The 27,541-nt window shown below is 59.7% G+C and overlaps 1 protein-coding gene across 1 annotated transcript; it reads left to right on the top strand.

Moving 5' to 3' along the window:
• The first annotated feature begins 639 nt into the window (after positions 1 to 639).
• On the top strand, positions 640 to 27,472 carry PLEKHG5 (pleckstrin homology and RhoGEF domain containing G5). The gene is made up of 20 exons (XM_049775292.1): positions 640 to 656; positions 14,609 to 14,738; positions 18,291 to 18,393; positions 18,833 to 18,893; positions 19,064 to 19,155; positions 19,269 to 19,405; positions 19,583 to 19,725; positions 20,170 to 20,346; positions 20,432 to 20,617; positions 20,805 to 20,900; positions 21,858 to 21,908; positions 22,280 to 22,429; positions 22,685 to 22,795; positions 23,532 to 23,681; positions 23,770 to 23,907; positions 24,426 to 24,545; positions 24,902 to 25,034; positions 25,492 to 25,607; positions 25,698 to 25,879; positions 26,734 to 27,472. Exons 2-20 carry the CDS (start codon positions 14,696 to 14,698, stop codon positions 27,470 to 27,472), a joined length of 2,928 nt encoding a protein of 975 aa, XP_049631249.1. The 5' UTR covers positions 640 to 656; positions 14,609 to 14,695.
• Positions 27,473 to 27,541: the final 69 nt, after the last annotated feature.

The following is a 27,541-nucleotide window of genomic DNA, read 5'->3' as shown; positions in this document are numbered from 1 at the left end:
CCTCCCGCACACGATCAGCCTTGCAAGGGGAAGCCCAGAGCTCCAAGATCCCGGCCCCAGATCCCAAACACACACACACACACACACACACACACACACACACACACACACACACACACACACACACACACACACACAAGCCCAGAACTCTGGGGTCCCCCCTCCTCCAAGATCCCGGCCCCAAATCCCAAACACACACACACACACACACATACACACACACACAAGCACTTGCACACACACACGCACAGGCCCAGAACTCTGGGGTCCCCCCTTCCAAGATCCCAGCCCCCAACCCAAACTCACGCACACGCACATGCAGACCAAAGTGGACAAAGGGGAGCAGAACTTGTTTTCAGAGCTGTTGGGTTCCCCGTGGATTCTGGAGTCGTGTCCCCCCCCCCCCCCCCCGAGCTGCACCCAGCGCTCTGCAAACAGATCCCCGGCCCCGATAAGTTGGTTTGAAAGGGAAAGGGACACTGGGCTCCTTTGAAGGCAAGGCAGCCCCGGTGGGGCCCCACCTGCCTGGGACGCCCCTCCCCGCCCCACCCCGCTGATAACCCTCTCTCTCCGCAGATGCGGGGAGCCTGGCCGAGGACCAGGGACTGGACTGTGGGAACCCCGACTGCGCCGAGGAGAAGGGGCACGAGGCCAAGGTAGGTCTCAGACCCCCCTCCTGCAAAGGCCCATGCTTCTTTATCTGGGTGGGCACTGAGATCCAGGGGTTCAGGGGAGAAGTGCAGGGACAGGGCAGCAGGCAGGGGACCAGCTGAGCCCTGTCTGGCCTTGTGGTCCCTCCCCTGTGGCAGCCTTGGGTCATGGACGAGGGAAATGACACACACACACACACACACACACACACACACACACACACACACACACACACACACTCTACAATCTGTGCCCAGGCTATGCTGGCATTCTTTCCCGTGCCCAGGTCACTTTTCAGGCCCAGACACACACTTTGGGGAGAGGGACTGACCCTTCGGATGACTCAGGCTCTCGTAGATCCTGAGTGCCAGGCTCCAGACTGGCAGTTTTCTGCCTTTTAGGGACCCCAGGGCCCCGGGCGCTGCTGGGAAGGCCCTGGTGCTGGCTTCCAGACAGAGCAGCCGGGGTTCACAGAGGGTTGTGTGACTTGCTGTGCCTGGCACCCCTCCCCGCCTGGAACCCAGAGAGGGCCACACCATGCTCCATGCTTGCATCTCATCCTCAGGCCTTCTGGGATCTGTCCTCTGTCTTGTCCCTGCCCCCAGGACAGACGGAGACTCAGACTGAAGTGCTCATATGAGCCTGGCTGGGAGGGGAAGGGACCCACACCCAGATCCAGACCTTTCTGTGCATTCTAGGGCTGGAATTTATTTTTTTAAACTTTGTTTTTTTGGTTTTTTTTTTTTTTTTTTTTGCTGGTTTGTTTTTGTTTTGGGGCCACATCCGGTATGCCCAGGGCTTACCACTACTCCTGGCTCTGTGCTCAGAAGTTAGTCCTGGCCAGGTTCGGGGGGACTCTATCAGATACCAGGGATCGAAGCCGGGTCAGCTGCATGCCAGGCAAGTACCTTCCCTGCTGTGCTGTCTTTCCGGCCCTAGACCTGTTGTATTGAATCCTGTATTCTCAGTTTGGGGTTAGATTTCTTGCTTTTGGTGGGATCCAGGAGGGGCTGCACTGGGCTATATCACGGTGGCCATGGGGTGTCAGGAACAGACCTTTGGGCACCCAGATATGCCCCCCAGCCAGCAGAGGCATCTCCTGGGCTAGAAGCTTATTTTTTGGAGGGGGTGGTGACATTTACATCACACCCCGAAATCCTGGCTCTGTGCTAATCTCACGTCACATCCTGTTGTACTTTGGGGGACCCGTACGCTACCCACTGCTGTTCTTCATCACCCCATAGCGCCGCTCTCGCCCCCACAGCCTGGCCCAGGGTTGGCTCAGCTACTGTGCACAGGACGCCTGCCGTGTGGGGACGACTGTTCTGGGGGCGGCCCCCGAACGTGGGGGCTCTCAGCTGGTGCGGTCACCTGGTGAGGGGGCGGCTGGGACGTCAGACAAGCTTCTGGTTCAGATGGTGCCTGGCATTGGGGTGCAGCTGCTGGCTGACTGCCTCTCTCCCAGATGGGGGTCTCTTGGTACCCAGATGGGCCTCAATCTCTCACTGTACGTTCAACCGGGAGCCTCCATAGCTGGGGGCCTTGGTTTTGGGGTGTTCGTGTTCACCAGCCCTACCTCTTCAGGGGCTGTGCCTTGGGGGGGCCACCCCAGGCTGATGCAGCCCGAGAAAGAGGGGCTTATGCCATGCAGGTGTGAGCCCCCCCCCAAGGACCCCTCCAGTACCAGCCCAGAGAATCCGAACATCAGCAGTCATGGTATGCCCCAGCCTACAGCGCAGAAAACCCAATCAGTGGGACAGTTTTATTGCAGGGTGAGAATATGGCAGGAAGATGTATCAGGGAGGATCCCGGAGGAGGTGTCTTCCAGGATAAGGAACAGGTGAAGGGTCAGAGCAACGCTTGGGAAAGCCGAAGAAGGGCAGCGGGACAGAGGCAGGAAAAGGGGGTTCTGCTGGCTGGTTTTGCTGAGGGAATGAGCAGATAGGGACCGAGGGGAAGGGAGAGAGAAGTCAAGAGTCGACCTTGAGACCAGGGAGATAGCACAACCATAGGGCGTTTGCCTTTCACCAACCAAACCAGGACGGATGGTAGTTCCAATCCCAGCATCCCATATGGTCCCCTGTGCCTGCCAGGAGTATCCCTTGAGCGATTCCCACCCCCCCCCCCCAATAAAACAAACAAAAGAGAATCAACCTTGTGCTGGGGCTGGAGTGATAGGGAGGGGGTTTGCCTTGCATGAGGCCTAACGAGATTCGATCCCTGGCATCCCGTAGGGTTTCCCTGAGCCTGACAGGACTGAGCACAGAGTCATGAGGAGCCCCTGAGCATTTCAGGGTGTGGTCCCTCCCCCCAAAAAACAAAGTAAAACAGAAAAGTTAACCCCCCTGTGGTCAGTGCAGAGGGATCAGTGTCCAGTGAAGAGGTTTTTTTTTTTTTTTTTTTTTTTGTGGGTCACACCCGGCAGTGCTCAGGGGTTTTTCCTGGCTCCAAGCTCAGAAATTGCTCCTGGCAGGCACGGGGGACCATATGGGACGCCGGGATTCGAACCGATGACCTTCTGCATGAAAGGTAAATGCCTTACCTCCATGCTATCTCTCCGGCCCCTGGTGAAGAGGTTTTGTATCTGCCCTGCCAGGCCCTGGTCTAAGTCCTCGGGTCTCCCGGGAAACTAGGGCTGCCCCCAGGTAGCAGTGGGGACAGAAGGGGACGACTGGGCTACTCAGATGCCATCTCTTGGACTGTACCTGAGGGGTCTTCTTTCAGCACTCCAGACCCTTCCCCTCTGGGCCAACTGAGGTTTTATGGGAGCTTTTCCAGGGAACTCAGACTTTGTAATGTCTCCGCCGCCCTTTCTCCTCCTGCCCTCGGCTCTCATTCTGGGAGAGAAGGAGGGTAACTTGGATAGACTTCCTGGAGGAGACAGCTGGCTTCTTGAAGAGTGAGCTGAGGTGGGAGACGGCTGGGAGGAAGGAGGAGGGATGTTGGGGTCTGAAGGAGTGGGATGGCAGAGCTGGATAAACAGGGTGGGGGGCAACCCTATGGTTCAGCCACAGAGGCCCCTGGAGAGAAGAGGTGTCTCCTGGCCTCAGTTTCCCTATCTGGAGTTCTGGGGAGATTTCAGAGCTTCTCCTGTGCCCAGCATAGAGCCTGGTCCATTCTGATGGGCAAGAACCTCCAGGGGCAAGGACAGAGGGAAACTCCAAGATGACAGGAGTGACCCCTTCCTGCTGAGAATTAAAACCTACTGGTGTTCGCTCCTGGCCACCCAGCTAGTGCACACAGGCTAGAAGCTCCCAGCTAGGTGGGCCCAGATTCTGGGTGTGCTGGAGGCAGTTGGAGCTGGGGTTCCCCCCTTCACCCGTTCATTCATTGCAGAGGGATAGTCACTGCTGTGGGGTGTCCCCTCTTCATCAGCAGAGCTTCAGGACACAGGGATGGTGTCTGAATCCCTACTTCCCAGCTGGGCCTGTTGGTGCCTGAACTTGGTCAAAGTCTGGCAAGGGCATGGGGTGTGTACCTGCCTTGAGGTATTCACCTGGTCACCAGGCTTTGGTTTGGGATTTTGATCTTGTTTTGGGGGGGACAGTGTTTAGGGCTTACTTGAAGCAGGACTCAGGGACCCTGTGTGGTGTCAGGGATAGAGCTCAGGTGAGACGGGTACGAGGCAAGCATCTTGGCCACTGTACTATGTGTGGGGTCCTTTGTTTCTGTTTTTTTTTTTGGAGTGCTGGGGACCCAATCCAGAGCCCCATTCCTGGCGCAGGGTCACCGTGTGTGAGGTGACACAGGGGCTGTGTTTATCCTGGAGAGGGCCCCATCAAACAAGGGATGCCGAAAAACCAGAGAAGGGCCCTGAGTGACAGAGGGGAGGGCTTTGGTCTTGCACGCAACCGACCCGGTATGACCCTCCGGCATCCCATAGGGTCCCCTGAGCACTGCTAGAAATGATTCCTGATTGTAGAGCCAGGAATGACTCCTGAGCACTGCTGGGTGTGGCCCCAAAAGCAAACAATAAAAGAAAAATAAAAGAAATCAGGGAAGCTAGAAAGAACAGGAGCTCTTCCTAGCTCTTAGTGGGAGCGCTTTGGAGGCACAGTGACCTGGGTGGTCTTTGTAGCTGAATCGTGGGGCTTTGAGATGGGTGGATGGAAGAGGGCGGAGGCAGGGGTAAGTCTGAGGTCTGGGCACCAGGTGATGTGACAGGAGAGAGATTCACCCTCACTTTTTCTGGGCAAAAACAGGAAAAAAAGTTTTTATTTATTTATTTATTTTGTTTTGGGGCCACATCCAGCGGTGCTCCGGGCTCCTCCTGGCTCTGTACTCAGGAATCACTGCTGGCAGGCTCTGGGGGACGCTATGGGATGTCAGGAATGGAACCCGCGTCAGCTGCATGCAAGGCAAACGCCCTCCCCTCTGTATTATTTGTGAGCAAAGATTTTGGGGTCAAGGGACAGACAGAGGCCAGGGTGCCCTCAAGTCCAGCACACTCTGGGGTTCCTTGGAGTGACTGACCTTGGGGACACTGCTGCTGGCCAGCTGTGGACAGATGCCGCAAACTGGAGAAAGGGCAGGGGGTGGGGTGGGGAGTCCTTGGTGTTGACCAACTCATTGGAGGGGGTCAGTGAAGGCCTGGGAGGAGGCTTCTAGTTCAGAGTTCCCCCCAGGAGCCACCCTGGGGTGAGTGAGCCCTGCCCAGCGAGGGCAGTGCCTGCTAGGAACCCCTGGGGGTCTGCAAGTTCTGCCTGGTGTGGTGGGTGTGAATTTCTGTACCTCTGGGTGTCAGGGGTCTTGGGGGTCAAGGGGGTCTCGGCCCTTTTGGGGCAGGGGCAGTTCTGTTTGCGACAGAACCTGGGTGCCCACATACGCTTCCAGACACCCCTTTTCTGAGCTTGGGCAGAAGGGCCCTTAGTCCAGACAGACAGGAGCCAGGAAAGAAAGTGGGGGCTCCCAGACAGACCGGTGTGGGGTGAGGTCTGAATAATCCAGCCCTTCAAAAAGGGGTGCAAGCGATGGGAGCTGGGGGGGCAATTCCTGCCAGGCTCCTCCTTGTGCCAGGACACCCCAGATTGGGGAAGCATCTCCCCAGCCCCTGGGTAGGTACTGGGGGGCACATTTAAGACGAATGGCAGGAAGATCTGGCAAGGGGAGCCTGCAGGGGTGCAGGGGCAGCCGTCGCAGCTGGAGTCTGGGCCCCCCCCAGCACACCCCATTTCCTGCCGGCCTGGCCACAGCTCCCCCCCGGCCCTCGGGACCCGCCGATGGTACAGCCCGGCCCAGCCTGGCCAGGTGGTAGCGCCCGAGCCGGCCTTACCGTAATTCGCCGATATCCCGCACCCGCCCGCGCCCAGAGCTGAATCCTGGGAGCCCCACACCGCCCCTGCTCCCAGCTTCAGCTGCTTTTCCCAAGCTCAGTCCTGGGAGAAGACACTCTCGTCCTTAGGTGAGTCTCATGGGAAAGTTTTGGGGTTCCCCTCCGCACCCCTCAATCAATGACCATGTCCGGCTGAGCAAGGAGAGCAGCGTGGAGCCCTGGGTCAGGGGATGGGGTGGGGTGGGGGGAAGAGGGATATTGGGGCAAGGATGCTTGGAGGGGTCGGTGGTCGGGGAAGGTGCTTTAGAGGCCGGCAGGGGGTACGAGAAGCCTGCTTGGGGGTGTGAAGGGGCTGGTCACTGTGTACTCCCAGAGAGGTAGGGGGGGGGGGGCCGGGGCTTCAGGTTCTTGCCTCCGGTTCTCAAGTTGGCTGTTCCTTTGCGCCCCCTGCCAGGGGACACCCCGTGGCTCTCCCTAGAGAGAAAATTCTAGGCAATCATGCTTTTTTGCAGAGGTGGGGAAACTGAGGCCCGAGGGGGAGACCCAAGGGAGATGAGTCCTAGCCTTCCCATCTGTCCATTCCGTCCTGGGACCTTTTGGCTAACAGGCGGCCACGAGGCCTGGATGCGGCTGGAGCGAGGACCTTGTTGGCCCTTAGCCTGACCACATACAAGGCTCTGGGGAGGAAGTTGGGGAGCCAACTGGCCTCTGGGGGGCCAGTACTGGGCTCTGGCAGGGGCTGGGGGAGAAGAGGAGGGAGCTCCACCCGCCCATTCCCACGCGGGGCAGGACCCTGGGCAGCTTGAGATGGGAAGCCAGGGTGGAGGCCCAGGCTGCAGGGCAGGGGCAGGGCGGAGTGGGTAGCCTGGAGGGAGGCTCGCCTGGCACAGCAGCCGCGCCCTCGCCAGCCTGCCCACGCACGCCATCTCCGCCCTGGCTTTCCCAGGTGGCAGACACAGCCTGGGGGCTGGTAGGCTCCAGGGGAGTTTAGCTGGGGTGGGGATCCCCTGGGAGTTTAGCCGGGGTGGCCCTCCAGCCAAGGGAACCCCCATGCCAGGTTTTCCAGCACAAGGGGTGGAGCGCAGGGCGGCCTCGGCGGTTGCTGGCTGCTGGCTCCCTGAGCTCTGGCAGTGGGCAGGGGGTGCCCTCGGACTTTGGCAGTTTGGGGGGAGCTGGGGGAAGTGGGAGGGGCTCCTGCCTAGGAACGTCCATTATTCATCAGTCCCAGCATCTGGTTTCCGGGCATCCGGGTGTCCGGGTGTCCGTTACAACAAGCCAGGTCTGACTCAGGAGCCTGGGGCTGGGGCTGGGGCTGGCCCTGGCCACACACCCTGGGGAAACTAGGAGGCCAAAAGGCTGCAGCACCCTTGGGACCGCCAAGGCCTGTCACTTGGGGGCCTGCGGTGACCTACCAGGGATCCATGTTCTCCTCTTGAGGTGACTTTCATATCCCTGGCCAGCGGGACACCTTTGAGCTGACTTTGGAATCATTCCTGACCCCCAACTATCGCTGTGTTGACCTCTGTGGCCCATATCCCCACCAAGGCACCCAGGGAGACGGACGCCCCAATCACAGACTTCTACCCCACAGACTTCCCAACCTTCTTTTTTCTGATGGGGCTTCCAACACCCAGCAGTTATTCTGGGCTTACTTCTGACTCTGTGCTCAGAAATCACTCCCAGGCCTGAGTCATAGAGCAGCAGTAGGGCATTTGCCTTGCACGCGGCTGACCAGGATGGACCTGGGTTTGATCCCCAGCGTCCCATATGGTCCCGAGCCTCAAGTGATTTCTGAGCGCATGGCCAGGAGTAACCCCTGAGCGTCACTGGGTGTGGCCCCAAAACAAACAAAAAATCATTCCTGGCAGTGCTCAGGAGACCACATGGGATGCCTGGGTCAGCTGCGTGCAAGGCAAACGCCCTCCTCTCTGTGCTATCTCTCTGACTCCTTTTCCTCTTTCTAAGTCTCAGTTTCATTGGGCTGGAATAGTTCCTTGTGATGTGTAAAAACTCTGCTGCCCCAGCTAGACTCAGGCGCTGGGAGCACCCCCCCTCTGCATTTGAGGGAGCCTTTGGTGCAGGATTCCTCTAGGCCCCTCGAGGCCAAGCCTGGGCTGCTCAGAAGAAACAAAGGACCTTTGGAGACAGAGTTGCCCATAAGCCCCAGGGAGGCACGTGCCAGCCGGCCGGGGCCTTCCTGGCCTGGAGGGGTGCGCCTGGCAGGACGCGTTGGTGCCTAGACGCCCACTGTGAACAGATCCCAAGGACAGTCCACACTGATGTCATTCCTGGCACCAGTCGAAGGGGACTTAGTACTGGGCAGTGCAGTGCGGGCCGCTGCCCTCCCAGGGGAGGCCGCCTGGGACGAGGTTTTATTGAGGCCAGAGCGATAGACAGTGGGGAGGGCGTTCGCCCTGTATGCTGCTGGTTCCCAGGTTCGATCCCCAGTATCCCACAGGGTCTCCTGAGCCAGCCAGGAATGATTACTGAGTGCAGAGCCAGGAGGAACCCTTGAGCATTGCTGGTGTGGCCTCCAAACCTAAACAAGATGTGGCATTATTTATTATTATTATTATTATTATTATTATTTTTTTTTTTTTTTTTTTTTTTGGCTTTTAGGCCACACCTGGCGCCACTCAGAAATCACTCCTGGCAGGCTCAGGGGACCATATTGGATGCTGGGAATTGAATCCAGTTCGCCCTCTGTCGGACGTATGCAAGGCAGATGCCCTACCAATGTGCTATCACTTGGCCCCTATTTTTATTGTTATTGTTATTATTATTACTTTTTGTTTGTTTATGGGCCACACCTGGCAGCTGGCGTGATCACAGGTTTTGGGTTTTTGGATTGGGATCACACCTAGTGAAGCTCAGGGGTGACTCCTGGCTCTGTACTTAGGGATCACTCCTGGTTGTGCTGGGGACCCTATGGGGTGCTGGGGATTGAACCTGAGCTTAGCCTCTTGCAAGGCAAATGCCCTCCCCGCTGCGCTATCCCTCCACCTTACATTTATTCTTTCCAAAGACCTGCCCATGGACACAGCATTTGTGCCCTAGTCTGCTGCTGCACCCCAGACCATTAGGATGCACCCTAACTGACCATTCCTCATCTCCCCGGACCACCCTCAAATCCCCTGATCCCACCAACCTGCAGCCAGATTGTGAAGCAGCAGTCTTGGGGAGTGGGTCCCCACAGCCTGCACCCCTCATCTTGTGGGTCCCACGGGGGTGGTTTAGGGCTGCCCACCTCACCCCAGGTCGGGGCCTCAGACCTGCCTGTCGGTCCCCCCTCACTATAGATGGGGGTGATAGTGCTGGCCCTGTATTGGGGTTTAAAGAACTCCCCCTACCTTCGCCCCACACCCCATTCCTAGCGGCCTCTCTCCCGCGCCCTCTGGCGGCGGCCCCGCCTGGAACCACAGGACTTGAACTTGGAGAGTCCTTTGGGGTGGGGGTCCTGGAGGCAGGGGAGGGGGTCCCCCAGCCTTTAGATTCAAACTGAGTGTTTGGTGGCAAATGCATGAATTGAAGGAGGGGCTGACCCCCATGTGCAGCTGGGATAGGGGCAAGTTGTGGGGGGAAGCAGAGAGGAGGGGACCCCCAGAATGGACAGGCAGGGGAATGCCCTCGCTGGTCCCCATCTTCGCCATCAGCATCCAGGGCAAGTTCTCCCTTGGGGGGGGTGCAGGTTGAGGCTCAATGAGGGGGTCTGGGGGCTTCCAGGACTCAGGGGGGCGGCTCTGCTGGGCTCGAGGGAGACTAAGGGAGTGTCCCCAGACGCCCCACGTTCCCGGAGCCCCCCAGGAGGGGCCCGGGACGCAGGTGGGTGTGCCCTCCCGGGGTGGCCAGGAGGGCCGGCCGAGCAGGGGGCCGTGCGGGCGGGCGGGGCTCGGGCCGGCACCCCCCGGCCGGGCCGCACAATGGCAGGAAGCGGGCCGGCGCTTTGTCCGCTTCCTCCGGCCGCCATGGGTACCGGCCCGGGCGTCTCCCGGCCGCCCCGGGACCCCCAGCCCCGCCAGGCCCAGGGTCGCGCCGCCCTCCGCGGGGAAGGCCAGGTAGGAGGTGGGATGGGGGCCCCCGCGGGGACCGGCTGCGGAGGGGGCGGTGGGTCCCCCCATCCCGATCGGGCCCCCGGGGCTGGCAGGGACCCCGGAAAGCCTCCAGCTCTGGAACCTGAACGTGTGTGTTCTGGGGTGCGTGAGCCTGGCTGTCTGCAAAGTTGGGGTGCTCCATCCCGGGGCCCACTCAACCCTACTTACTCTCTGGGGTGCTGCTGTGCCCAGGAGGGGTGCCGGGAGAGGGAGAGCCCAGGATTGGGGTCTGAGAAAGGGGATTCCCCTTCATCAGGGACAGCAAGTTGGGGTGCTCCGTCCGGGGGCCCACTTAGCCCTACACTCTGGGATGCTGCTGTGACCAGGAGGGGTGCCGGGAGAGAGAGATCAGGATGAGGTCTGGGAGAGGGGAAACACCACCCCCCTTCATCAGGAGTAGCTGTGAGGCCCTGCAAAGGGGTGGGGAGCAGAGGGTCCCCACAGATGGGGTACCTGCCTCCCCAGCCTCCTGTCTCAAATCCTCCAGTCTCCACCTTCACCCCAGCCTCCTCTGCCTGCCTCCCCACTCCCCAGCCTCCACCAGTGGGGCTTGTGGTTTCCTCTGGGGGTTCTATACTATTTTCATCCCGCTTAGGGGGGATGAGATTGAGGGGGGCAGCATCAGGATGGGCGGCCTTAGCCGAGGTCAGCCGGGGACGGCTTTGTCGCTGTCGTTGTAGGTGGCAAATGCCAGTCAATGCCAGTCATTTGCCAGCAAAGGCAGCAGGAGCAGCGGGGCCGGTTGTCCGGCAGGTCGCAATAGGAGGACGGACAGTCATAATCGCAGCCAGGATGGACTCCAGCAAGGGTGGCGGCAACAGGAGAAATAGGAGTAAGAGAAGTAACAGTACTAGTGCCTGGAGTGGTCGTGGCATCGGCTTTGTAGGGCAGGACGTGGCGTACTAGGAGGGGGGACGCAGTATTAGGAGTGTGTTGCTAGTATAGGCGCTGTGGTTGTATTGTTAGGAGTATGTTAGTACTAGCGGAGGTGGTTGTTGGAGTATTAGGAGAGTAAATACTAGGAGGGGTATTAGCTGGAGAGTGTTAGTACTAGGAGGGGTTGTTGTGCCTGAGAGGGCTTTGCTGGGCAGTGTTCTTCCTGAAGGCCCGGGAGGGCGAGAGTAGATCTGGGTCTGCCATCTCTGCGTCTGACATGGCTCTTGGTTCCAGGGGTCTCAACCTCAATTTACCTGGGGGCCGCAGGAGGCAAAGTCGGGGTGATCCTTGAGTGCAAAGTCAGTAGTAAGGCTTGAACATTGGGGGGTGTGACCCAAACAACTAAAACAAAACAAAACAAAAATGATTTCTCTAGGGCAGGGCCACAAAATGTTGTATGGAGGGCCATTTGCGGGGCTCAGAGGAGGCCCAGTGTCGGAGCACACAGAGGCCCCAGGTTCTATTCCTGGTCTGCCTTGACCCCAGTTACCGCTGGGTGTGGTCCTGGTGACCCCCAGCACTGCCAGGCTCAAGGAGCCAACTGTCTGGCCCAGTTGGCTGGGAGTGGTCCCAGGGAGCCCCAGATATGGCTGGGGAGGACCCCAAATGAAGAACATCGCACGGCTTGTGGCTCAGGGCATCCCCCAAGCCCTCTTGTGCCTGGTACCCCAGCAAATATGCTGCACCTGTGTGTGTGACTCCGAGTATCCCTTGGTCCCACAAAGATGATAGTGCGGACCGAGAGGACGTACGGCATGGCCCAGAGCACTCCCTGGGACCCCGTGCCTGCGTGCTCCGGCCCCATCACCTGCACACTTCCATTGCCGGCTTGGCATAGCCTGTGAAGCTCTTGGGAACATCTTGAGGCACCTGGAAGGGGGATGGGGCTGGGACCATGAGGGCTGCCAGCCTGGGTGGAGGGGGAGGGCCATGGAAGGGTGCCAGCAGACCAGCAGAGGGGGGCTGGGTCTGCCCAGGGTCACTATCAAGAGGACATGGGGGGGTTGGTCCCAGCATCTGCCAAGCCTGAGCCTCTGTGGGCAGAGTCCTGGCACATGGGTGGGGTGGGCAGAACTGCCGACTGCCCTTTACAGAGGACCCCTCCCCCAGCCCCTGAGCCGCAGTGCCCGGGAATGGGGGTGGGAAAGCTGACCTCCGGACTTAGCTGGCATGTCCGCAGTGGCCTTCACAGGCTTCACCTCCTCCAGGATGGCCTCTTGGAGGCCTCCTGGCTCCACCTCCTACATAGCCATTCTGTCCCAGGGGCACATGGGAGTCCAACCGTCGAGCATGAAGCTGAGATCCATTTCTTCATTTCTGTAGCTCCCCAATCTGACCATGCACCCCCCAAGTAGTGGGGTGATTGTGCTTTAAATCTGGGGTCTCAGTTGAGTCCTGGCAAGCCACAGTCCGTGTGACCTCAAACGAATTAACCTCTCTGAGCCTCCTGTCCTCTGGAAGTGAAGGACCATTAGCTCTCCTTCCTCCTGGGTCCCCTGTGAACCCCTTAAGCTTTGCACTGCTGCTGATGGAGTTGGCAGACCTCAGTCCATGGGACTAGAGAGGCTTGGGGACCCTTCTTTGGCCACAGTTGTGACATGTCCCATGCTCTCCCCTCGCTGTTGTTCAGAGGCCAGGTCTCAGCGCTCACACATGCAGGCACAGCACCCAGGAAAGGCAAGGCACCCAGTGTGGTGGGCCGTGGTGCTGGGGCTCCCAAACCTCTGAGCCCCGAGAACATGGCTGGCCTCGAGGGGCTCAGCCTCACGGGACTTGCAGCCTTATGAGCAAGGCAGGGCGGGTTCTGCCAGGAAGGCTTGGGCACAATGAAAACATAGATGTGGGCCAGAGTGACAGCACCGTGGGGCGGACGCTTGCCTTGCACAAGGTCGACCTGGGGTCGACCCTCAGCATCTCAAATGGTGTTTGCCGAGCACTGGCAGGAGTGACCCCCTTGAGAGCAGAGTCAGGAGCAACCCCTGAGCACCTCCGGATATGACCCAAAATCAAAAAATAAAAATACCCATATATATGTGTATTTATGTGTGTATATATCTAGAGAGAGAGAGAGAGAGAGAGGGAAGGAGCTTGAGAAAGAGACAGGCACACAGAGACAGAGAGAAAGGGAGAGACAGACACAGAGACAGAAAGAACACTCGGGAACCCCAACAGAATACACTCCATGGGTGCTGAGACCACCAGCCCAGCAGCGCAGGCTGGCAGTGGGGGGATCTCTGTGGTGGGGGGCACTCGGCCGAGGGCATATCCTGTCCGGTCGCCTGGTACAAAAGGGATCGCCCACCTTTCCCTCTCCATCCTGCTGCCCACGGGGCCTCTCTCCTGGGCCACGTAAGAGTCTCAGCAGCCCCCAGCCCCGGCTTCCTCTGTGACCTGCAGTGTAACTGGGGGAGTGGTACCCATCTAGGAGTTGCTGTGGGCGGGGCCTAGTAGGCCAGTGGGCGGGACAGGATGGCAGTGGGTGTGGTCTCATGACATGTGGGTGGGGCCCAATAAACTGTGGACGGGGCCAGTGGGAATGGACAGGAAGTGGCTGGGTATGGCCAAGTAAACCAGGGGGTGGGGATGGAGCCAGATTGTTGGTGGGTGGGGCTAGTGAGTTGAGGGTGAGGTTTGAAAGCAAATGGGTGTGGCTCATTAAACCTGGGGGTGGGGCCAGACTGCTGGTGTGTGGGGCTCAGTGACTTGGGGGCGTGTCATGGGTGGGGCCCAGTGAGCCAGGTCACTGGGCAGGGGCCAGTGGGCGTAGCTAAGTGACTCAGAAGCCAGGGCAGGCCTGGAGGGGCCCTTGAGGTCCTGAGCTTGAGGGATGAGAACCCCCAGAAGATAGAGGTGTGACTCCTAACATGGATCTCTTGTAACCAGAGTGGGGGTCTGTGGGGGTCGGGATGGGGGCAGCTCTGACTCATTGATGCATCTGGGAGGCTGCTGGAAGGAGGGTGCTTGGTAGCAACAAAGATCAAAGTGGGGAGCAGAATTTCCTTAAGAGGCTGAAGCAATAGTACAGCAGGGAGGGCATTTGCCTTGCACACAGCTGACCAGGGTTTGATCTCCTGCCCCTCATAGGGTCTCCCTGGAGCCTGCTAGGAGTAATTCTTGAGTACAGAGTCAGGAGTAACCCCTGAGCACTGCCAGGTGTGGTTTCCCCCCCAAAATGTTGGGAGACCCTGGGTAGGGATGGATTAAGGGGAGTTGGAAGTTGTAGAAGTAAAGGAGGTTCGGAATTTGGGGGGAAGCAGGAGTTTCAGAATCTGGGATCAAGTAACCATATCCTGGACAGGGGGCCCTTTACCTGCCCCTCATGTCACCATCTTAGGAAGGGGTGGAGTTATAGGACACAGGGATGGGGTCACCTGCCTGCCTGAGCTTAGGGTATTCTGCCCCAAACTCTGATATCCCCAACTTTCTCTCTGGAATCAGGCGACTTCCAGCCTGTGCCCATGAAGGTTCCTTCCTCTGGGTGCCAATCCTGGCGGGCAGAGTTCAGCTTTACCCTGTGGCCCTCAGAGGAGACACATTCACTCAACCATGCTTGGGGCATGAGTGAGCTGCGGGCACCTGGGAGAAAGGCGCGGGTGATTGGAAGAGCAGGTGCCTGCCCAGTGCGTCCAGGCCGACCCCCTCTTCACCCCGTCCCCAGGTATGCCACCACGTCGACTGCCAGCAGCTGCACCGCCAGGGCCCCCTCAGCCTCTGCGGGGTCTGTGACGGCAGCGCCCACAGCGCCATGCATGATGACACCCACGTTCGCTTCGACCTGCCTCCCCCAGGTGAGTGCGGGACCCCAGGTCACCCGGGCCCCCGAACAGGGTCCATACTGACAAGGACACCCCTGGATTTAACTGGCTCCTCTCAGATCATTTTTTTCCTTCCAGTTTTTGGGTCATACTCAGCGGTGCTCAGGGGTGGCTCTGCGCTCCTCCCCACTGTGCAATCTCTCTGGCCCCTTCGGAGTTCTATTTTTTTTAATTAAAAGTCTTTTAATTAGGGGCCCAGAGAGATAGCACAGTGGTAGGGTGTTCACCTTGCATGCTGCCAACCTGGACAGACCTGGGTTTGATCCCCAGCATCCCATGTGGTCCTCTAACCTGCCAGGAGCGATTTCTGGGTGCAGAGCCAGGATTAACCCCTGAGTACTGCTGGGTGTGGCCCAAAATCCCCCCCCCAAATTTAAATTAGGGGCTAAGGGCACTTGCCTTGTATGTGGCTAACCCAGGTTCGATCCCTGGTATCCCATAAGGGCCCACCAAGCCTGCCAGGAATAATTTTTGAGCACAGAGCCAGGAGTAACCTCAGAATACTGCTGGATATGACCCCCAAACAAACAAAAATAATTTACAGGAGGGGCCCGGAGAGATAGCACAGCGGCGTTTGCCTTGCAAGCAGCCGATCCAGGACCAAAGGTGGTTGGTTCGAATCCCGGTGTCCCATATGGTCCCCCGTGCCTGCCAGGAGCTATTTCTGAGCAGACAGCCAGGAGTAACCCCTGAGTAACGCCGGGTGTGGCCCAAAAACCAAAAAAAAAAAAAAAAAAAAAAAAGAAATGGATAACCCAGGGCCAAAAAAATAAAATAAAATAAAGAAATGGACAACCCAGATTTAATCCCTCGCATTCCATATGGTCCCCTGAGTACCACCAGGAGTAATTCTTTTTTTTGTTTTTTGTTTTTTTTTTTGTTTTTGGGCCACACCCGGCAGTGTTCAGGGGTTACTCCTGGCTGTCTGCTCAGAAATAGCTCCTGGTAGGCACGGGGGACCTTATGGGACACCGGGATTCGAACCAGCCACCTTTGGTCCTGGATCGGCTGCTTGCAAGGCAAACGCCGCTGTGCTATCTCTCCGGGCCCAGGAGTAATTCTTAAGTGCAGAGCAAGGAGTAAGCCTGAGCATTGCTGGGTGTGTGGCCCAAAAAACGAAAACCATTTTGGTGGGGCAGCAGAGATAGTACGGCAGGAAGGGCACTTGCCACGGCTGACCTGGGTTCAAGCCCTGCGTCACACTCTACCAGGACTGATCCTTTTTTGTTTTGTTTTTTTGGTCACACCCAGCGCTGGGGATGGGGGGGGCCTCATTCCTGGCTCTACGCTCAGAAATCGCTCCTAGCACACTCGGGGGAACATATGGGATGCTGGGATTAGAACCACCGTCCTTCTGCATTAAAGTCAAACGCCTTACCTCCCATGCTATCTCCCCAGCCCCCAAGAGTGATCCTTGAGCACAGAGCCAGGAGTAAGCTCTGAGTCCTGTTGGGTGTGGCCCCAAACAAAACCCCAATGCCATTTTAGACAGCATGAGCACGGTGGAATTAACATGAATGGTTCGGATGTACGAAGTTAATGCACTTCACCCCTGCCAAAATGCTCAGACCCTCTGCAGCTGTCCTGAGTCACACACACACACCCGCCCTTCCTGCCCCCTGCCCTCCCCCTCACTAGTAATCAGTTTGTAATACAAGGTCCAGGCTTTGTCCTGCCCACGCTGTTCCGTCCCTTGTTTTCTGGCCCTCAAGTTTTTTTTTAATGAATATTTATTTATTTATTTATTTATTTATTTATTTATTTATTTATTTATTTTTTGGTTTTTGGGCCACACCCGGCAGTGCTCAGGGGTTACTCCTGGCTGTCTGCTCAGAAATAGCTCCTGGCAGGCACGGGGGACCATATGGGACACCGGGATTCGAACCAACCACCTTTGGTCCTGGATCGGCTGCTTGCAAGGCAAACGCCACTGTGCTAGCTCTCCGGGCCCGAATATTTATTTTTTTTAAATGACTTGTGGGGGGGCCGAGTGATAGCACAGTGGGTAGGGCATTTGCCTTGCATGCAGCTGACCCAGGACCGATCCAGGTTCTGTCACCGGCATCCCATAGGGTCCTCCAAGCTTTCCAGGAGTAATTTCTGAGCACAGAGCCAAAATTAATCCCTGAGTGTCACAGGGTATGGCCCCCACCCAAAAAAAAATAAATAAAAACACCCAGAGGTACTCAGGCGTTATGCTCTGCACTCAGAAATTACTCCTGGAGGGCTCAGGGGATCTCTATGGGATGTTGAGATTTGAACCCGGGGCAGCCACATGCAAGGCAAGCATCCTTCCTGTTGTGCTATTGCCAACCCTGACCCAGTTTAGTTTAGTTTGTTTATTTTTTCTTCTTTTTTTTGTTTGTTTTTCTGTTTTGGGGCCACACTTGGTGATGCTCAGGTTACTCCTGGCTATGCGCTCAGAAATTGCTCCTGGCTTGAGGGACCATATGGGATGCCGGGGGATTGAACCTTGGTCTGTTCTAGGTCAGACACACACAAGGCAAACGCCCTACTGCTGCACCACCGCTCCGGCCTCTATTTCTTTCTTTCTTTTTTTTTTTTGGAGGGCAGGGTACACCCAGAGGCACTCAGGGGTTCCTCCTGGCTCTACACTCAGAAATTACTCTTGGCGGGCTTGGGGGACCTATGGGATACCAGGAATTGAACCCGGGTCGGCCATGTACAAGGCCCTTCCTGCTGTGCTCTCGCTCCAGCCCAGATCCAGGAGCTTTTGCTAAGAGAGAATATAAGGGCTTTGCCTTCTCAGGAGCACCCATCGCTGCCTGTTATACAGGACAGAGGTGGAGGTTGGGGACATGGGGGATCTTCCATTGAGCCTTTGGTGCAGGGGAAGCAGGGCAGAGGCAGGGGGAGCCCTTCCCGGTCAGCAAGGACCTGACACGGGCCCGCCTCGCAGGAAATGTGAAGCTTTGGGCTCCTTTCCCAGCCGGTCAGAGGGACAAAAGGACTGTCCCCTCTGACGGGGTCCTTGGGGACACAGGGTGTGGTTTCTGCAGAGGGGGTGGGAAGCTCCCTTTTGGTTCCCTTTTCCGCACAAACCCAGCGGCAGGGCTTTTGGATCCTGGTTAGAGGGGGGTAAACTGAGGCCCCACGGGTACTTGGGGGTGGCCACCCCCCTGGATTTCATCCTTGTGCCTTTGTTTCCCTCTTTTTCCCACTCCTCGGTTTTGGGCCACACCCAGAAGTGATCCCTGGGTGGTGTTTGGGGGAACCAGGGCTCGAACCCTGGCCAGCCACATGTCACCACTGCCCTGTCTCTTTGAGCACCCTCCTCTATACCTTTTGGAATCTGGGGTGGACCCATGGGCCCATGCAGGACAAGCTCTGATCACTGAGTTCGGGGATATGGGGAGGTGGCAGAGCGGGGGGGATGGGAGGCCCCCAGGGTCAGGTAGAGACCCAAAGCATCTGTCCTGGGGGAAACCAACCATGAGTGAAAGCCAAAGAGGGGGGCGTGGGAAGGGAACAGACATAAACTATCCCCATTGCCGAACCCCACAGGCTCTGTCCTGGCCCGCAATGTGTCCACACGGTCCTGCCCTCCGCGTACCAGCCCTGCGGTGGACTTGGAGGAGGAGGAGGAAGGCTGCGTGGATGGCAAAGGGTAGGTGAAGGCTTGGGTGCTGGGCAGACACTGGGGGTCCCAGATCAATGGCATCAAGGTCTCTGGGCCACCCCAGGCACGTCCCTACCACTGCCAGTTTCCAGGCTCACTTTGGGGATGGACTTGTTTCTTTTTGTTTGTTTGCTTGTGTTTGGGCCACACCCAACAGCACTCAGGAGCTATGCCTGGTTCTACACTTAGAAATCACTCCTGGCAGGCTCAGGGGACCATATGGGATGCTGGGAATCGAACCCGGTCCCTGGGATGGCTCTGATGCCGAAAGGCTGGCCCATTCCACACTGTGACTCTGTGGCTGGTCTCCAGGAGGCGCACAGATCTGGGTATCCTGAGTTCCGAGGGTGCAGAGGCAGGGCCCTGGCATGACCCCTTGGCAAGTCCTGTTTCGTGCCCACCTCTGCCCTCGGTGGCTTCCCCACAGGGATCGGAGGAACACAGGCCTGAAGCTCTCTAAGAAGAAGGCAAGGAGGAGACACACGGATGTAAGCCAGCCGCCTCCTGGCTCTTGCCAGGCAGGGCCAGGGATGTGGGGTCTGTCTCTGGGCACCCGGCATTCACTTCCCTGCTGTGGTTCCCAGCCTGGACACTGGGGGGCGGGTGAGAGAGGGGGTGTGTGTAGGGACAGAAGCCGAGACCCTCCTTCATCCCCCAGGACCCCAGCAAGGAATGTTTTACCCTGAAGTTTGACCTGAATGTGGACGTGAAGACGGAGATTGTGCCGGCCATGAGGAAGAAGTCTCTGGGGTAGGCCTGGGGGGATCCACAGCTGCAGGATCCAGAGGGTGGAGTGGGTGGGAGCTAGGGGGGGGATCAAGGGGTACCCCCTAACAACTTCTTCAACCCCTGTCCTGGAGCAGGGAGGTGCTGCTGCCGGTCTTTGAAAGGAAGGGCCTTTCTCTGGGCAAAATGGACATCTACCTAGACCAGTCCCACACCCCGCTGTCCCTCACCTTTGAGGCCTACAGGTTCGGGGGACACTACCTGCGGGTCAAAGGTGAGCTGCCGGCTGGGCAGGCAGATCAGGTTTGGGGGGTGCTCCCAGGCATGGGCACATAGGGATGTTGTTGTCCGGGTTCTCCAGTGCCCACTGGGCAGCCCTGTCACTTGCTGCCCAGTTGGGACAGAGAATTGGGGATCCTTTAGCTTCTCCTTGTTCTTCTTGCCACTCCAGCCAAGCCAGGGGATGAGGGCGCGGTGGACCAAGGCGTGAAGGACCCCAAGTCCCTGAGCCTGCCCATCCTGCGGCCAGCCGGGGTGGTGCCCCCTGGAGAGCGCGGGGACCCTCAGTTCCGTCGGGAGAGCCTGGATATCCTGGTGAGGAAAGAAAAGTCTCTAAAGGGGAGAGTCCCCAGATGCTCCCTCCTTGGGGTGTTGTGTCCCCGTCTGGTGTGGGGGTCGGTTTGGGAGCCAGGGGGCCCTCTCTGGAACCAGCCGGGTCCCAAAGTGGGTCTGTTGAAGCTTCCTGTGTCCTGGGAGAATGTGTGATGGTGTGAAGTGTGTGTAGGCACAAGTGTGTATGACTGTATGTGAGGGAATGTGTGTGAGTATGTCTGTTGGGTGTGTGTATGTTTGTGATTATGTGTGAAGAATAAGAGTGAGTTTGAGGGGCCGGAGCGGTGGCGCAGGGCGTAAGGCGTCTGTCTGCCTTGCGTGCACTAGCTTGGGATGACCCGCTGGCACTGGTGTGGGTATCTGGAGCAGTGGCACCCCAGGGTTAACCACTGGAGTCCACCTTGACCACTCCCCATGCTCGCCTAGGCCCCGGGCCGCCGGCGCAAGAACATGTCGGAATTCCTGGGGGAGCCGAGCCTCCCAGGGCAGGAGCCCCACGTGCCGTCCAGCTGTTCTCTGCCCAGTGACAGCTGGAAGAACCGGGCGGCCAGTCGCTTCAGCGGTTTCTTCAGCTCTGGCCCCAGCCCCAGCACCTTCGGCCGGGTAACCACTTACTTCCACCGGCCCTTGAGGAATTAAGGGGTCAGGCTCCTGGACCCTGACCTGGACCCCACCCTGCCCCTCACAGGAAGTGGACAAGCTGGAGCAGCTGGAAGGCAAACTGCATGCCTACGGGCTCTTTGGGCTGCCCCGACTGCCCCGACGGCTGCGCTTTGACCATGACTCATGGGAGGAGGAGGACGAGGATGAGGAGGAAGATGAGGCCGGCCTGCGGCTGGAGGACAGCTGGCGGGAGCTCATCGATGGGCATGAGGTGGGTGCTGGCTGCCGCTGGGACCCATATGGGGGGGTTCTGTACCCAGCAGCGCTCACCATTCAGCTTCAGCTGGGACTACCACACATCACTTATCTGTGTTAGTGGCAGAGGAAAGCTCAGAACTTGGGGGACGTCTACATTTCTGCCAGTGTTCAAAGCTTGCCACCCCCTCCACCACCCACAGAAGCTGAGCCGGCGGCAGAGCCACCAGCAGGAGGCGGTGTGGGAGCTGCTGCACACCGAGGCTTCGTACATCAAGAAACTGCGGGTGATCACGAATGTGAGTGCCGTGGGCCTCTGCATAGGGCCCTTGGGGAAGGCAGCAGAGAGGCACCTGGCTGCTGTGGGCCTCTCACCCCTGCGGTATGGTCTCCGGGACATGCAGGCCGCATGCATTGATTCATTCATCCAGCAGCAATTCCATCCACCCAGCAGTGCCCACAGCTGGCCCAGGATGCCGTGGGTGGGCAGTGTGCAGGGACTGGGATCCAGGAAGCAGAGAGCATAGTGGGGAGGCGCTTGCCTTGCACACAGCCAACCTGGCAGTTGAAGCCCCAGTGTCCCAGAGGTTCACTGGAGACTGCTAGGAGTGATTTCTGACGGCAGCACCGGGAGTAACCCCTGAGTGCTGCCAAGTGTGGCCCAAACAGCAAAACAAACAACAACAAAAAAAAGAAAAGAAACGGGGGCCCGGAGAGATAGCACAGCGGCGTTTGCCTTGCAAGCAGCCGATCCAGGACCAAAGGTGGTTGGTTCGAATCCCGGTGTCCCATAGGGTCCCCCGTGCCTGCCAAGAGCTATTTCTGAGCAGACAGCCAGGAGTCACCCCTGAGCACCGCCGGGTGTGGCCCAAAAACCAAAAAAAAAAAAAAAAAAGAAAAAAGAAAAGAAACGGGAGAGAGAGTGCCTGCAGAGAACCGGGGTGGGTGCAGCTTAATTGGCTGGTGCCTGCCTTGCGTCTGAGTCTCTGGGATCCAGCCCTGACATGGACAAATCAGGCCAATGGAACCAAATCCAGGCAGGGCTGCCAGATGGGGCAACCCCAGGACATCCTTCTGGGTGGGGCCAAGGCGGGAGGACCCCTCCCATCCCCACCCCAGGAGGTCTGGCTCTCTCCTGCTGCTTCAGCGGCTCCTTGGAGCCAGAGGGAGGTCAGTGAAGTCTGAGCTAGGATGGGGCTTGGGTCCGCCCCCCCCCCACACCCACATACACACTGCGGCCCTCTCCACCCCTGCAGCTGTTCCTGTGTTGCCTTCTGAACCTGCAAGAGTCAGGGCTGCTGTGCGAGGTGGGTGCCAGGGAGGGAGTGGGGCGGGGCTTGAGACGGGCGGGCGTGGCTAGAAGGGACGGGGCGTGGCTTGGATCGGGTGGGCGTGGCTGGAAGCAGATGGGGCGGGACTGAGAGTGGTAGGTGTGGCTTGGCTCAAGTGGGCGTGGCTGGAAGCAGGTTCAGGGGTGGGCGGGGTTCGGAGTGACCGAGGGGGGAGGGGCAGAGAGCGAGTGGGCGGTGCTTGTGCCGTGTGGGCGTGGTCTGCCGGTGGTGGGCGGGACCGACGGGTGACACTTGTCCCCGAGGCGGGGCTCATGGGCCTAAAGCCTAAGCGAGGGCAGATCGGGCCAATCTTTCCTGAGGCCTCCCTCGCCCGCCTCGCCTGGCAGGTGGAGGCCGAGCGCCTGTTCAGCAACATCCCCGAGATCGCGCGGCTGCACCGCAGGCTCTGGGCCACCGTGATGGCCCCGGTGCTGGACAAGGCGCGGCGCACGCGGTCCTTGATGCAACCCGGGGACTTCCTCAAGGGCTTCAAAATGGTACCCAGGCCACGCCGGAACGCCCGCCCGGGAGGGGAGAAGGGGCTGGTGGGGCGTCGGGCTGGGCTGATGGGACAGCACCCCGTCCCAGCCCCAGGGGCCCCCGCCAGACTCAGTGATCGGACAGAATCCCGAGTGAACCCCGGGTGACCCCACCTGCCGGGCCAGGGGTGGCTTTCGTCCGGTCTGTCCTAAGGGCAGGGAGCGTGCGTGCAGCCCAGGCTGGGGGCAACGACGCGCGTGTTCTGCCCGCAGTTCGGCTCCCTCTTCAAGCCCTACATCCGCTACTGCATGGAGGAGGAGGGCTGCATGGAGTACATGCGAGGCCTGCTGCGCGACAACGACCTCTTCCGAGCCTACGTCACGGTGAGGGTCTCGGGGTCGCGGGGCAGGGGAGCCCCGAACTCCTGGTGGAGTTCTTCCCGAGATGTGGCTGCTTTGTGCCAGGGCCAGGCCTCCCACCGCAAGGGGCGTGGCTGCCCGCTCAGGAAAGCGGGCGTGGCCTCTCTTGCGCCACGGCCACACCCCACTGCGTGGGTGTGGCTCCAGTCATGTCTGCGTGTTGGGCGTGGCTTATGGCGGCCCCGCCCCCTGCACGGGCGTGGCCTTCGCTAAGCTCCAGGTGCCCCTGCTACAGCAGGCGTGGCCTGCAGTGAACCCCGCCCACTCACGTGATGTGGACAGGACCCTCGCTAAATTCCAGCCCCCTAGCTGCAAATGGGCGTGGCTTATAGTGAGCCCCGCCCACCCAGCCACGGGCATCACCTTTAGTGAGCTCCACCCACCCCTACAGTGGGAGTGACTTACGCGGGCCCCACCCAACTGGTGGGCGTGGCTCCGGCCAGTCTAGCTGTTAGGGGCGTGGTCTACAGTGAACACCACCCAGCTGCAAGTGGGCGTGGCTTGTGGAAAGCCCCGCCCATGCAGCTGCTGTGGGCGTGGTCTTCCCTGAACCCACCCGCTCCTGCTGAGAATGGGCGCTGCTGTGGGCGTGGCCTTGCTTGAACCCACCCACTCCTGCCGAGAAGGGCGTGTCTTGCGGCAAGCCCCGCCCACTCGGTGCGGTGGGCGAGGCCTCGCCTGAGCCCCGCCCTCCCCGCAGTGGGCCGAGAAGCATGAGCAGTGCCAGCGGCTGAAACTGAGCGACATGCTGGCCAAGCCGCACCAGCGCCTCACCAAGTACCCGCTGCTGCTCAAGTCGCTGCTCAGGAAGACCGACGAGCCGCGCGCCAAGGAGGCCGTGGGCACCATGGTGAGCGGGGCGAGGCGGGCAGCGGGCAGCGGCGGAGCCGGCACCCGGTCCGACCCCAGGCCTGAGCTCGCCGCTGCCCTCTGCCCAGATCGACGCGGTCGAGCGCTTCATCCGCCACGTGAACTCCTGCATGCGGCAGCGCCAGGAGCGCCAGCGGCTGGCGGCCGTGAGCAGCCGCATCGACGCCTACGAGGTGGTGGAGAGCGCCAGCGACGAGGTGGACAAGGTGGGCCCCCTCCCTCCGCCGCTGGCCTGCCGGCCGGCTTCCTGCTGGAGGTGCTGGGCGGCCTGGGGGTGCCCGCCCTTGTTGCATTAAGTAATTAATGATGGAGAAGGATAGAGGTGGATGGATGGAGGAATCTTTCTCTGCCATCCCAGGCCACGTGGCTCCGCAACCCCCATTCAGCTGGCGGGTCCCAGGTTTAGGTGAAAGGCGGAATCAGACTCATCCAGAGACAGGCTTCAGGAAGTATCAGCTTTATTCATGTGCTATCCACCACATGTGTGGCCTATATCATAACCTTTCAAGCATTCAGCCATTCTTAGCTAGCCCTGCATCTTAACTCCTGTCAGCCACCTTCCCTGGTCAAAGACCAAAAGGCTCTAATCCCCTCTGGTCAAAACCTTATCTACCTTTTCCAAGACCCCTCCCAGGAATGGGCAGGGTCTTGCAGGTAAGATCAAGTTACCTAGGGAGAATGGAGGGATGAGGCTTCACGCCCTGACCCTGCTGGCCTGCCTTAGCTCCTGAAGGAATTCCTGCGCCTGGACCTGATGGCACCCATCCTCGGGGCCTCCCCAGAGGAGACTCGGCAGCTGCTGCTGGAGGGGAGCCTGCGGATGAAGGAGGGCAGAGACAGCAAGGTGACCCGGCCGGACCCAGCCCCCTGTGCCCTGCTTTCCCCTCTGTGGGCTGCTGTCTGAGCATTTCACTGGGAGGAGCCGGGCCAGAGGGATCACCTGTGTTCCCATGGGGGGAGACCCCAGGCCCCCAAATCTTGTTCTGGAGCCTTTCACCTTCTTTAGGTGGGGCCTAAGTCACTCTTTGTCTTCCCTCGCACGGAGAGTCAGTAGTGGACACAGTGACCAGAGGGTTGCCTGTGAGAAAGATATGAACCATGGGTGTTGTTGTTGTTGTTGTTGAAGTCTGAGCACCCCCAGGGAAGGGGGTCTCAGATAAGTGGGGGGCTTTCCCCGCCTGACCTCTGGCCTCCCCTCAGATGGACGTGTATTGCTTCCTGTTCACGGACCTGCTCCTCGTGACCAAGGCGGTAAAGAAAGCCGAGAGGACCAAAGTCATCCGGCCACCTCTGCTGGTGGACAGGCTGGTGTGCCGGGAGCTCCGGGACCCTGGTGAGGATTCCCTACTCTGGGGCCCTGGTTTGGAGCCATCCACTCTGGGGTCCCATGAGGACCCTACCCCCTCGGGGAAAACCCTGATGAAGACCCTCTACTCTGGGTCAGTGGTGAGAGCCAGAACCCCATCTGGTTTTTGTTTTCGTTTGTTTTTGGGTCACACCGGGCAGCGCTCAGGGGTTATTCCTGGCTCTGCACTCAGAAATCGCCCCTAGCAGGCTTGGGGGACCATATGGGATACTGGGATTCGAACCACCATCCTTCTGTACGCAAGGCAAACACCCTACCTCCATGCCATCTCTTCGGCCCCCAGAGCCCCATTCTGGGGCCCTGGTGGGGATCCCCTTGACTCTGGGACCCAGTGAGGTTCCTTTCCTGCACAGTGAATGAATTGCTGCGGAGCAGGGCAGCTCCAGGCCACCGCGGACCAGACTGATTGTCCCCTTCTGAGCAGGCTCCTTCCTTCTCATCCACCTGAACGAGTTCCAGAGCGCCGTGGGGGCCTACACGTTCCAGGCCAGCGGCCAGGCTCTGTGCAGGGGCTGGGTGGACGCCATTGACAGCGCCCAGGTGGGAACAGGGGGCGGGAGCTGGGCTGGGGGGAGAATCCCAGAGGCACCTGTGGCTCAAAGATCCCCACCCACCCACCTCTGTCCCCAGAATCAGCTGCAACAGCTTCGGGCCCAGGAGCAGCCAGGCAGCCAGCCCAGCCTGCAGAGCCTGGAGGAAGAGGAGGAGGAAGAAGAGGAGGAGGAGGAGGAAGGTGTTGAAAGCAGTACCTCAGCAGCCAGCTCCCCCACCATCCTGCGCAGAAACAGCCACAGCCTAGACTCTCAGCACTGGTACGCCCACCCAACACTCCTGGACCCCCCAGAACCGCGACACCCGCCCCGGACCCCCAGCACCCCCCAGCACCCACCAGCAGGTCAGCACATGTCCTCTGGTTCTGAGGACACTGACAGGTGGCAGGTTGGGCTGTACCCCCACATCTAAAGACTCCTGGCAGCCCAAGAGGCAGCACAGGGCAGTAGGTGGCTGACCCCTTTTTGATCAGTGGTACCACATAGAGTCCCCTGAGCAAACCAGGAAGGAGAGTAAGCCCTGAGTCCTGCTAGGTGAGTCCCCAAAACCAAGAAACTTAAAGCAAAAAGTAAAGGGCCTAAGCCAGATCGATAGCGTAGCGGTAGGGCATTTGCCTTGTATGAGGACAACCCAGGACAGACCCGGGTTCAATCCCCAGCGTCCCATATGGTCCTCTGAGCCTGCCAAGAGAGATTTCTGAGTGCAGAGCCAGGAGAAGTGCCTCTGGGTGTGGCCCCCAAAACAAACAAACAAAAAAAGTAAAGGTCTCTGGATGAGAACTGCTAGATAAGGCTCGGTCCTGCCACTGGCTGGCCAGGGTGGCCAGGGGCTTTGAGCCCAAGCACCCCCTCAGCGCCTCTGAGCACAGAAGGGTTCTCGTCAGTCTCCAGCACTACCCCCCACCATGGGAAATAACCATCACCCCATCCTGGGGGCTGAGAGAACCTTCTGGAACCAGTGCCACCTGCTTCCCAGCTCAGGGCTCTGTGGGGTCCCACCGCCCCCTAGGTCATCCTGCTTTTCCAGTGCCAGGGCTGACTCTGTCTCTCTCTGTCTCTCTCTTTGTGTCTCTCTGTGTCTCTCTCTCTCCTCTCTCCCTCCCCCCATCCCGCAGTGCCTCAGACGGCTCCACGGAGACCCTGGCCATGGTCGTGGTGGAGCCTGGGCAGACACCACTGACCCCCGAGTCGGAGGGCGGCCCCTTCAGCTCCCAGTCCGACGAGACCTCCCTGGGGACCACCGCCTCGTCCATCACGCCCACCGGCGAGCTGCTCCCGCTGGGCGCGGCCGACGCGCGCTCCTGCTCCATGGACTCGGCCTACGGCACCCTCTCCCCGGCTTCCCTGCGAGACTTCGGGGCGGCGGCCCCCAGCGCGGAGCCAGCCCCCCGGCGCCCCCCGCTCCCGCCGCCCCCGTCGCCGCCCCCCTCGCCCCGCCTCCGCCGGCGCACCCCGGTGCAGCTGCTGCCCCGCGCGCCCCGCCTGCTCAAGTCCAGGTCCGAGGCCAGCCTCCTCCAGCTGCTGAGCCGGGCGCCCGCGGCCCCCGCTCGCAGCGTGTCGGAACTCTGCCTGGCGGCCACCGGCGCCGGGTCCAGGACTCAGGGCGCCCCTGCCGAGGCGGCCGGCTGGCAGGGCCGGGGGACGCGGAGCCCCGGCGGGGGCCCCCGGCAGGCAGGACCGGAGGGCGGGGCCCCCTGCCCAGAAGGGCTCCCGGAGCTGCCCGGGGGGGCCCTGCCCCGGGCCCGGCCCGAGCACCCCCCAGGGATCTCGCCGCAGCACCGGAAGCTGACGCTGGCCCAGCTCTACCGCATCCGAACCACGCTGCTGCTCAACTCCACGCTCACCGCCTCGTGAGTGGGCTGGTGGGAAGGGGGCGAGGCGGGACCGGAGCCCCGGGTGACGGCGGGGGCGGGGCCAAGCGGC

This window comes from Suncus etruscus, chromosome 6 (genome assembly GCF_024139225.1).
Source record: "Suncus etruscus isolate mSunEtr1 chromosome 6, mSunEtr1.pri.cur, whole genome shotgun sequence".
NCBI lineage: Eukaryota > Metazoa > Chordata > Mammalia > Eulipotyphla > Soricidae > Suncus > Suncus etruscus.
This window is presented reverse-complemented; position numbering and strand designations above follow the sequence as displayed.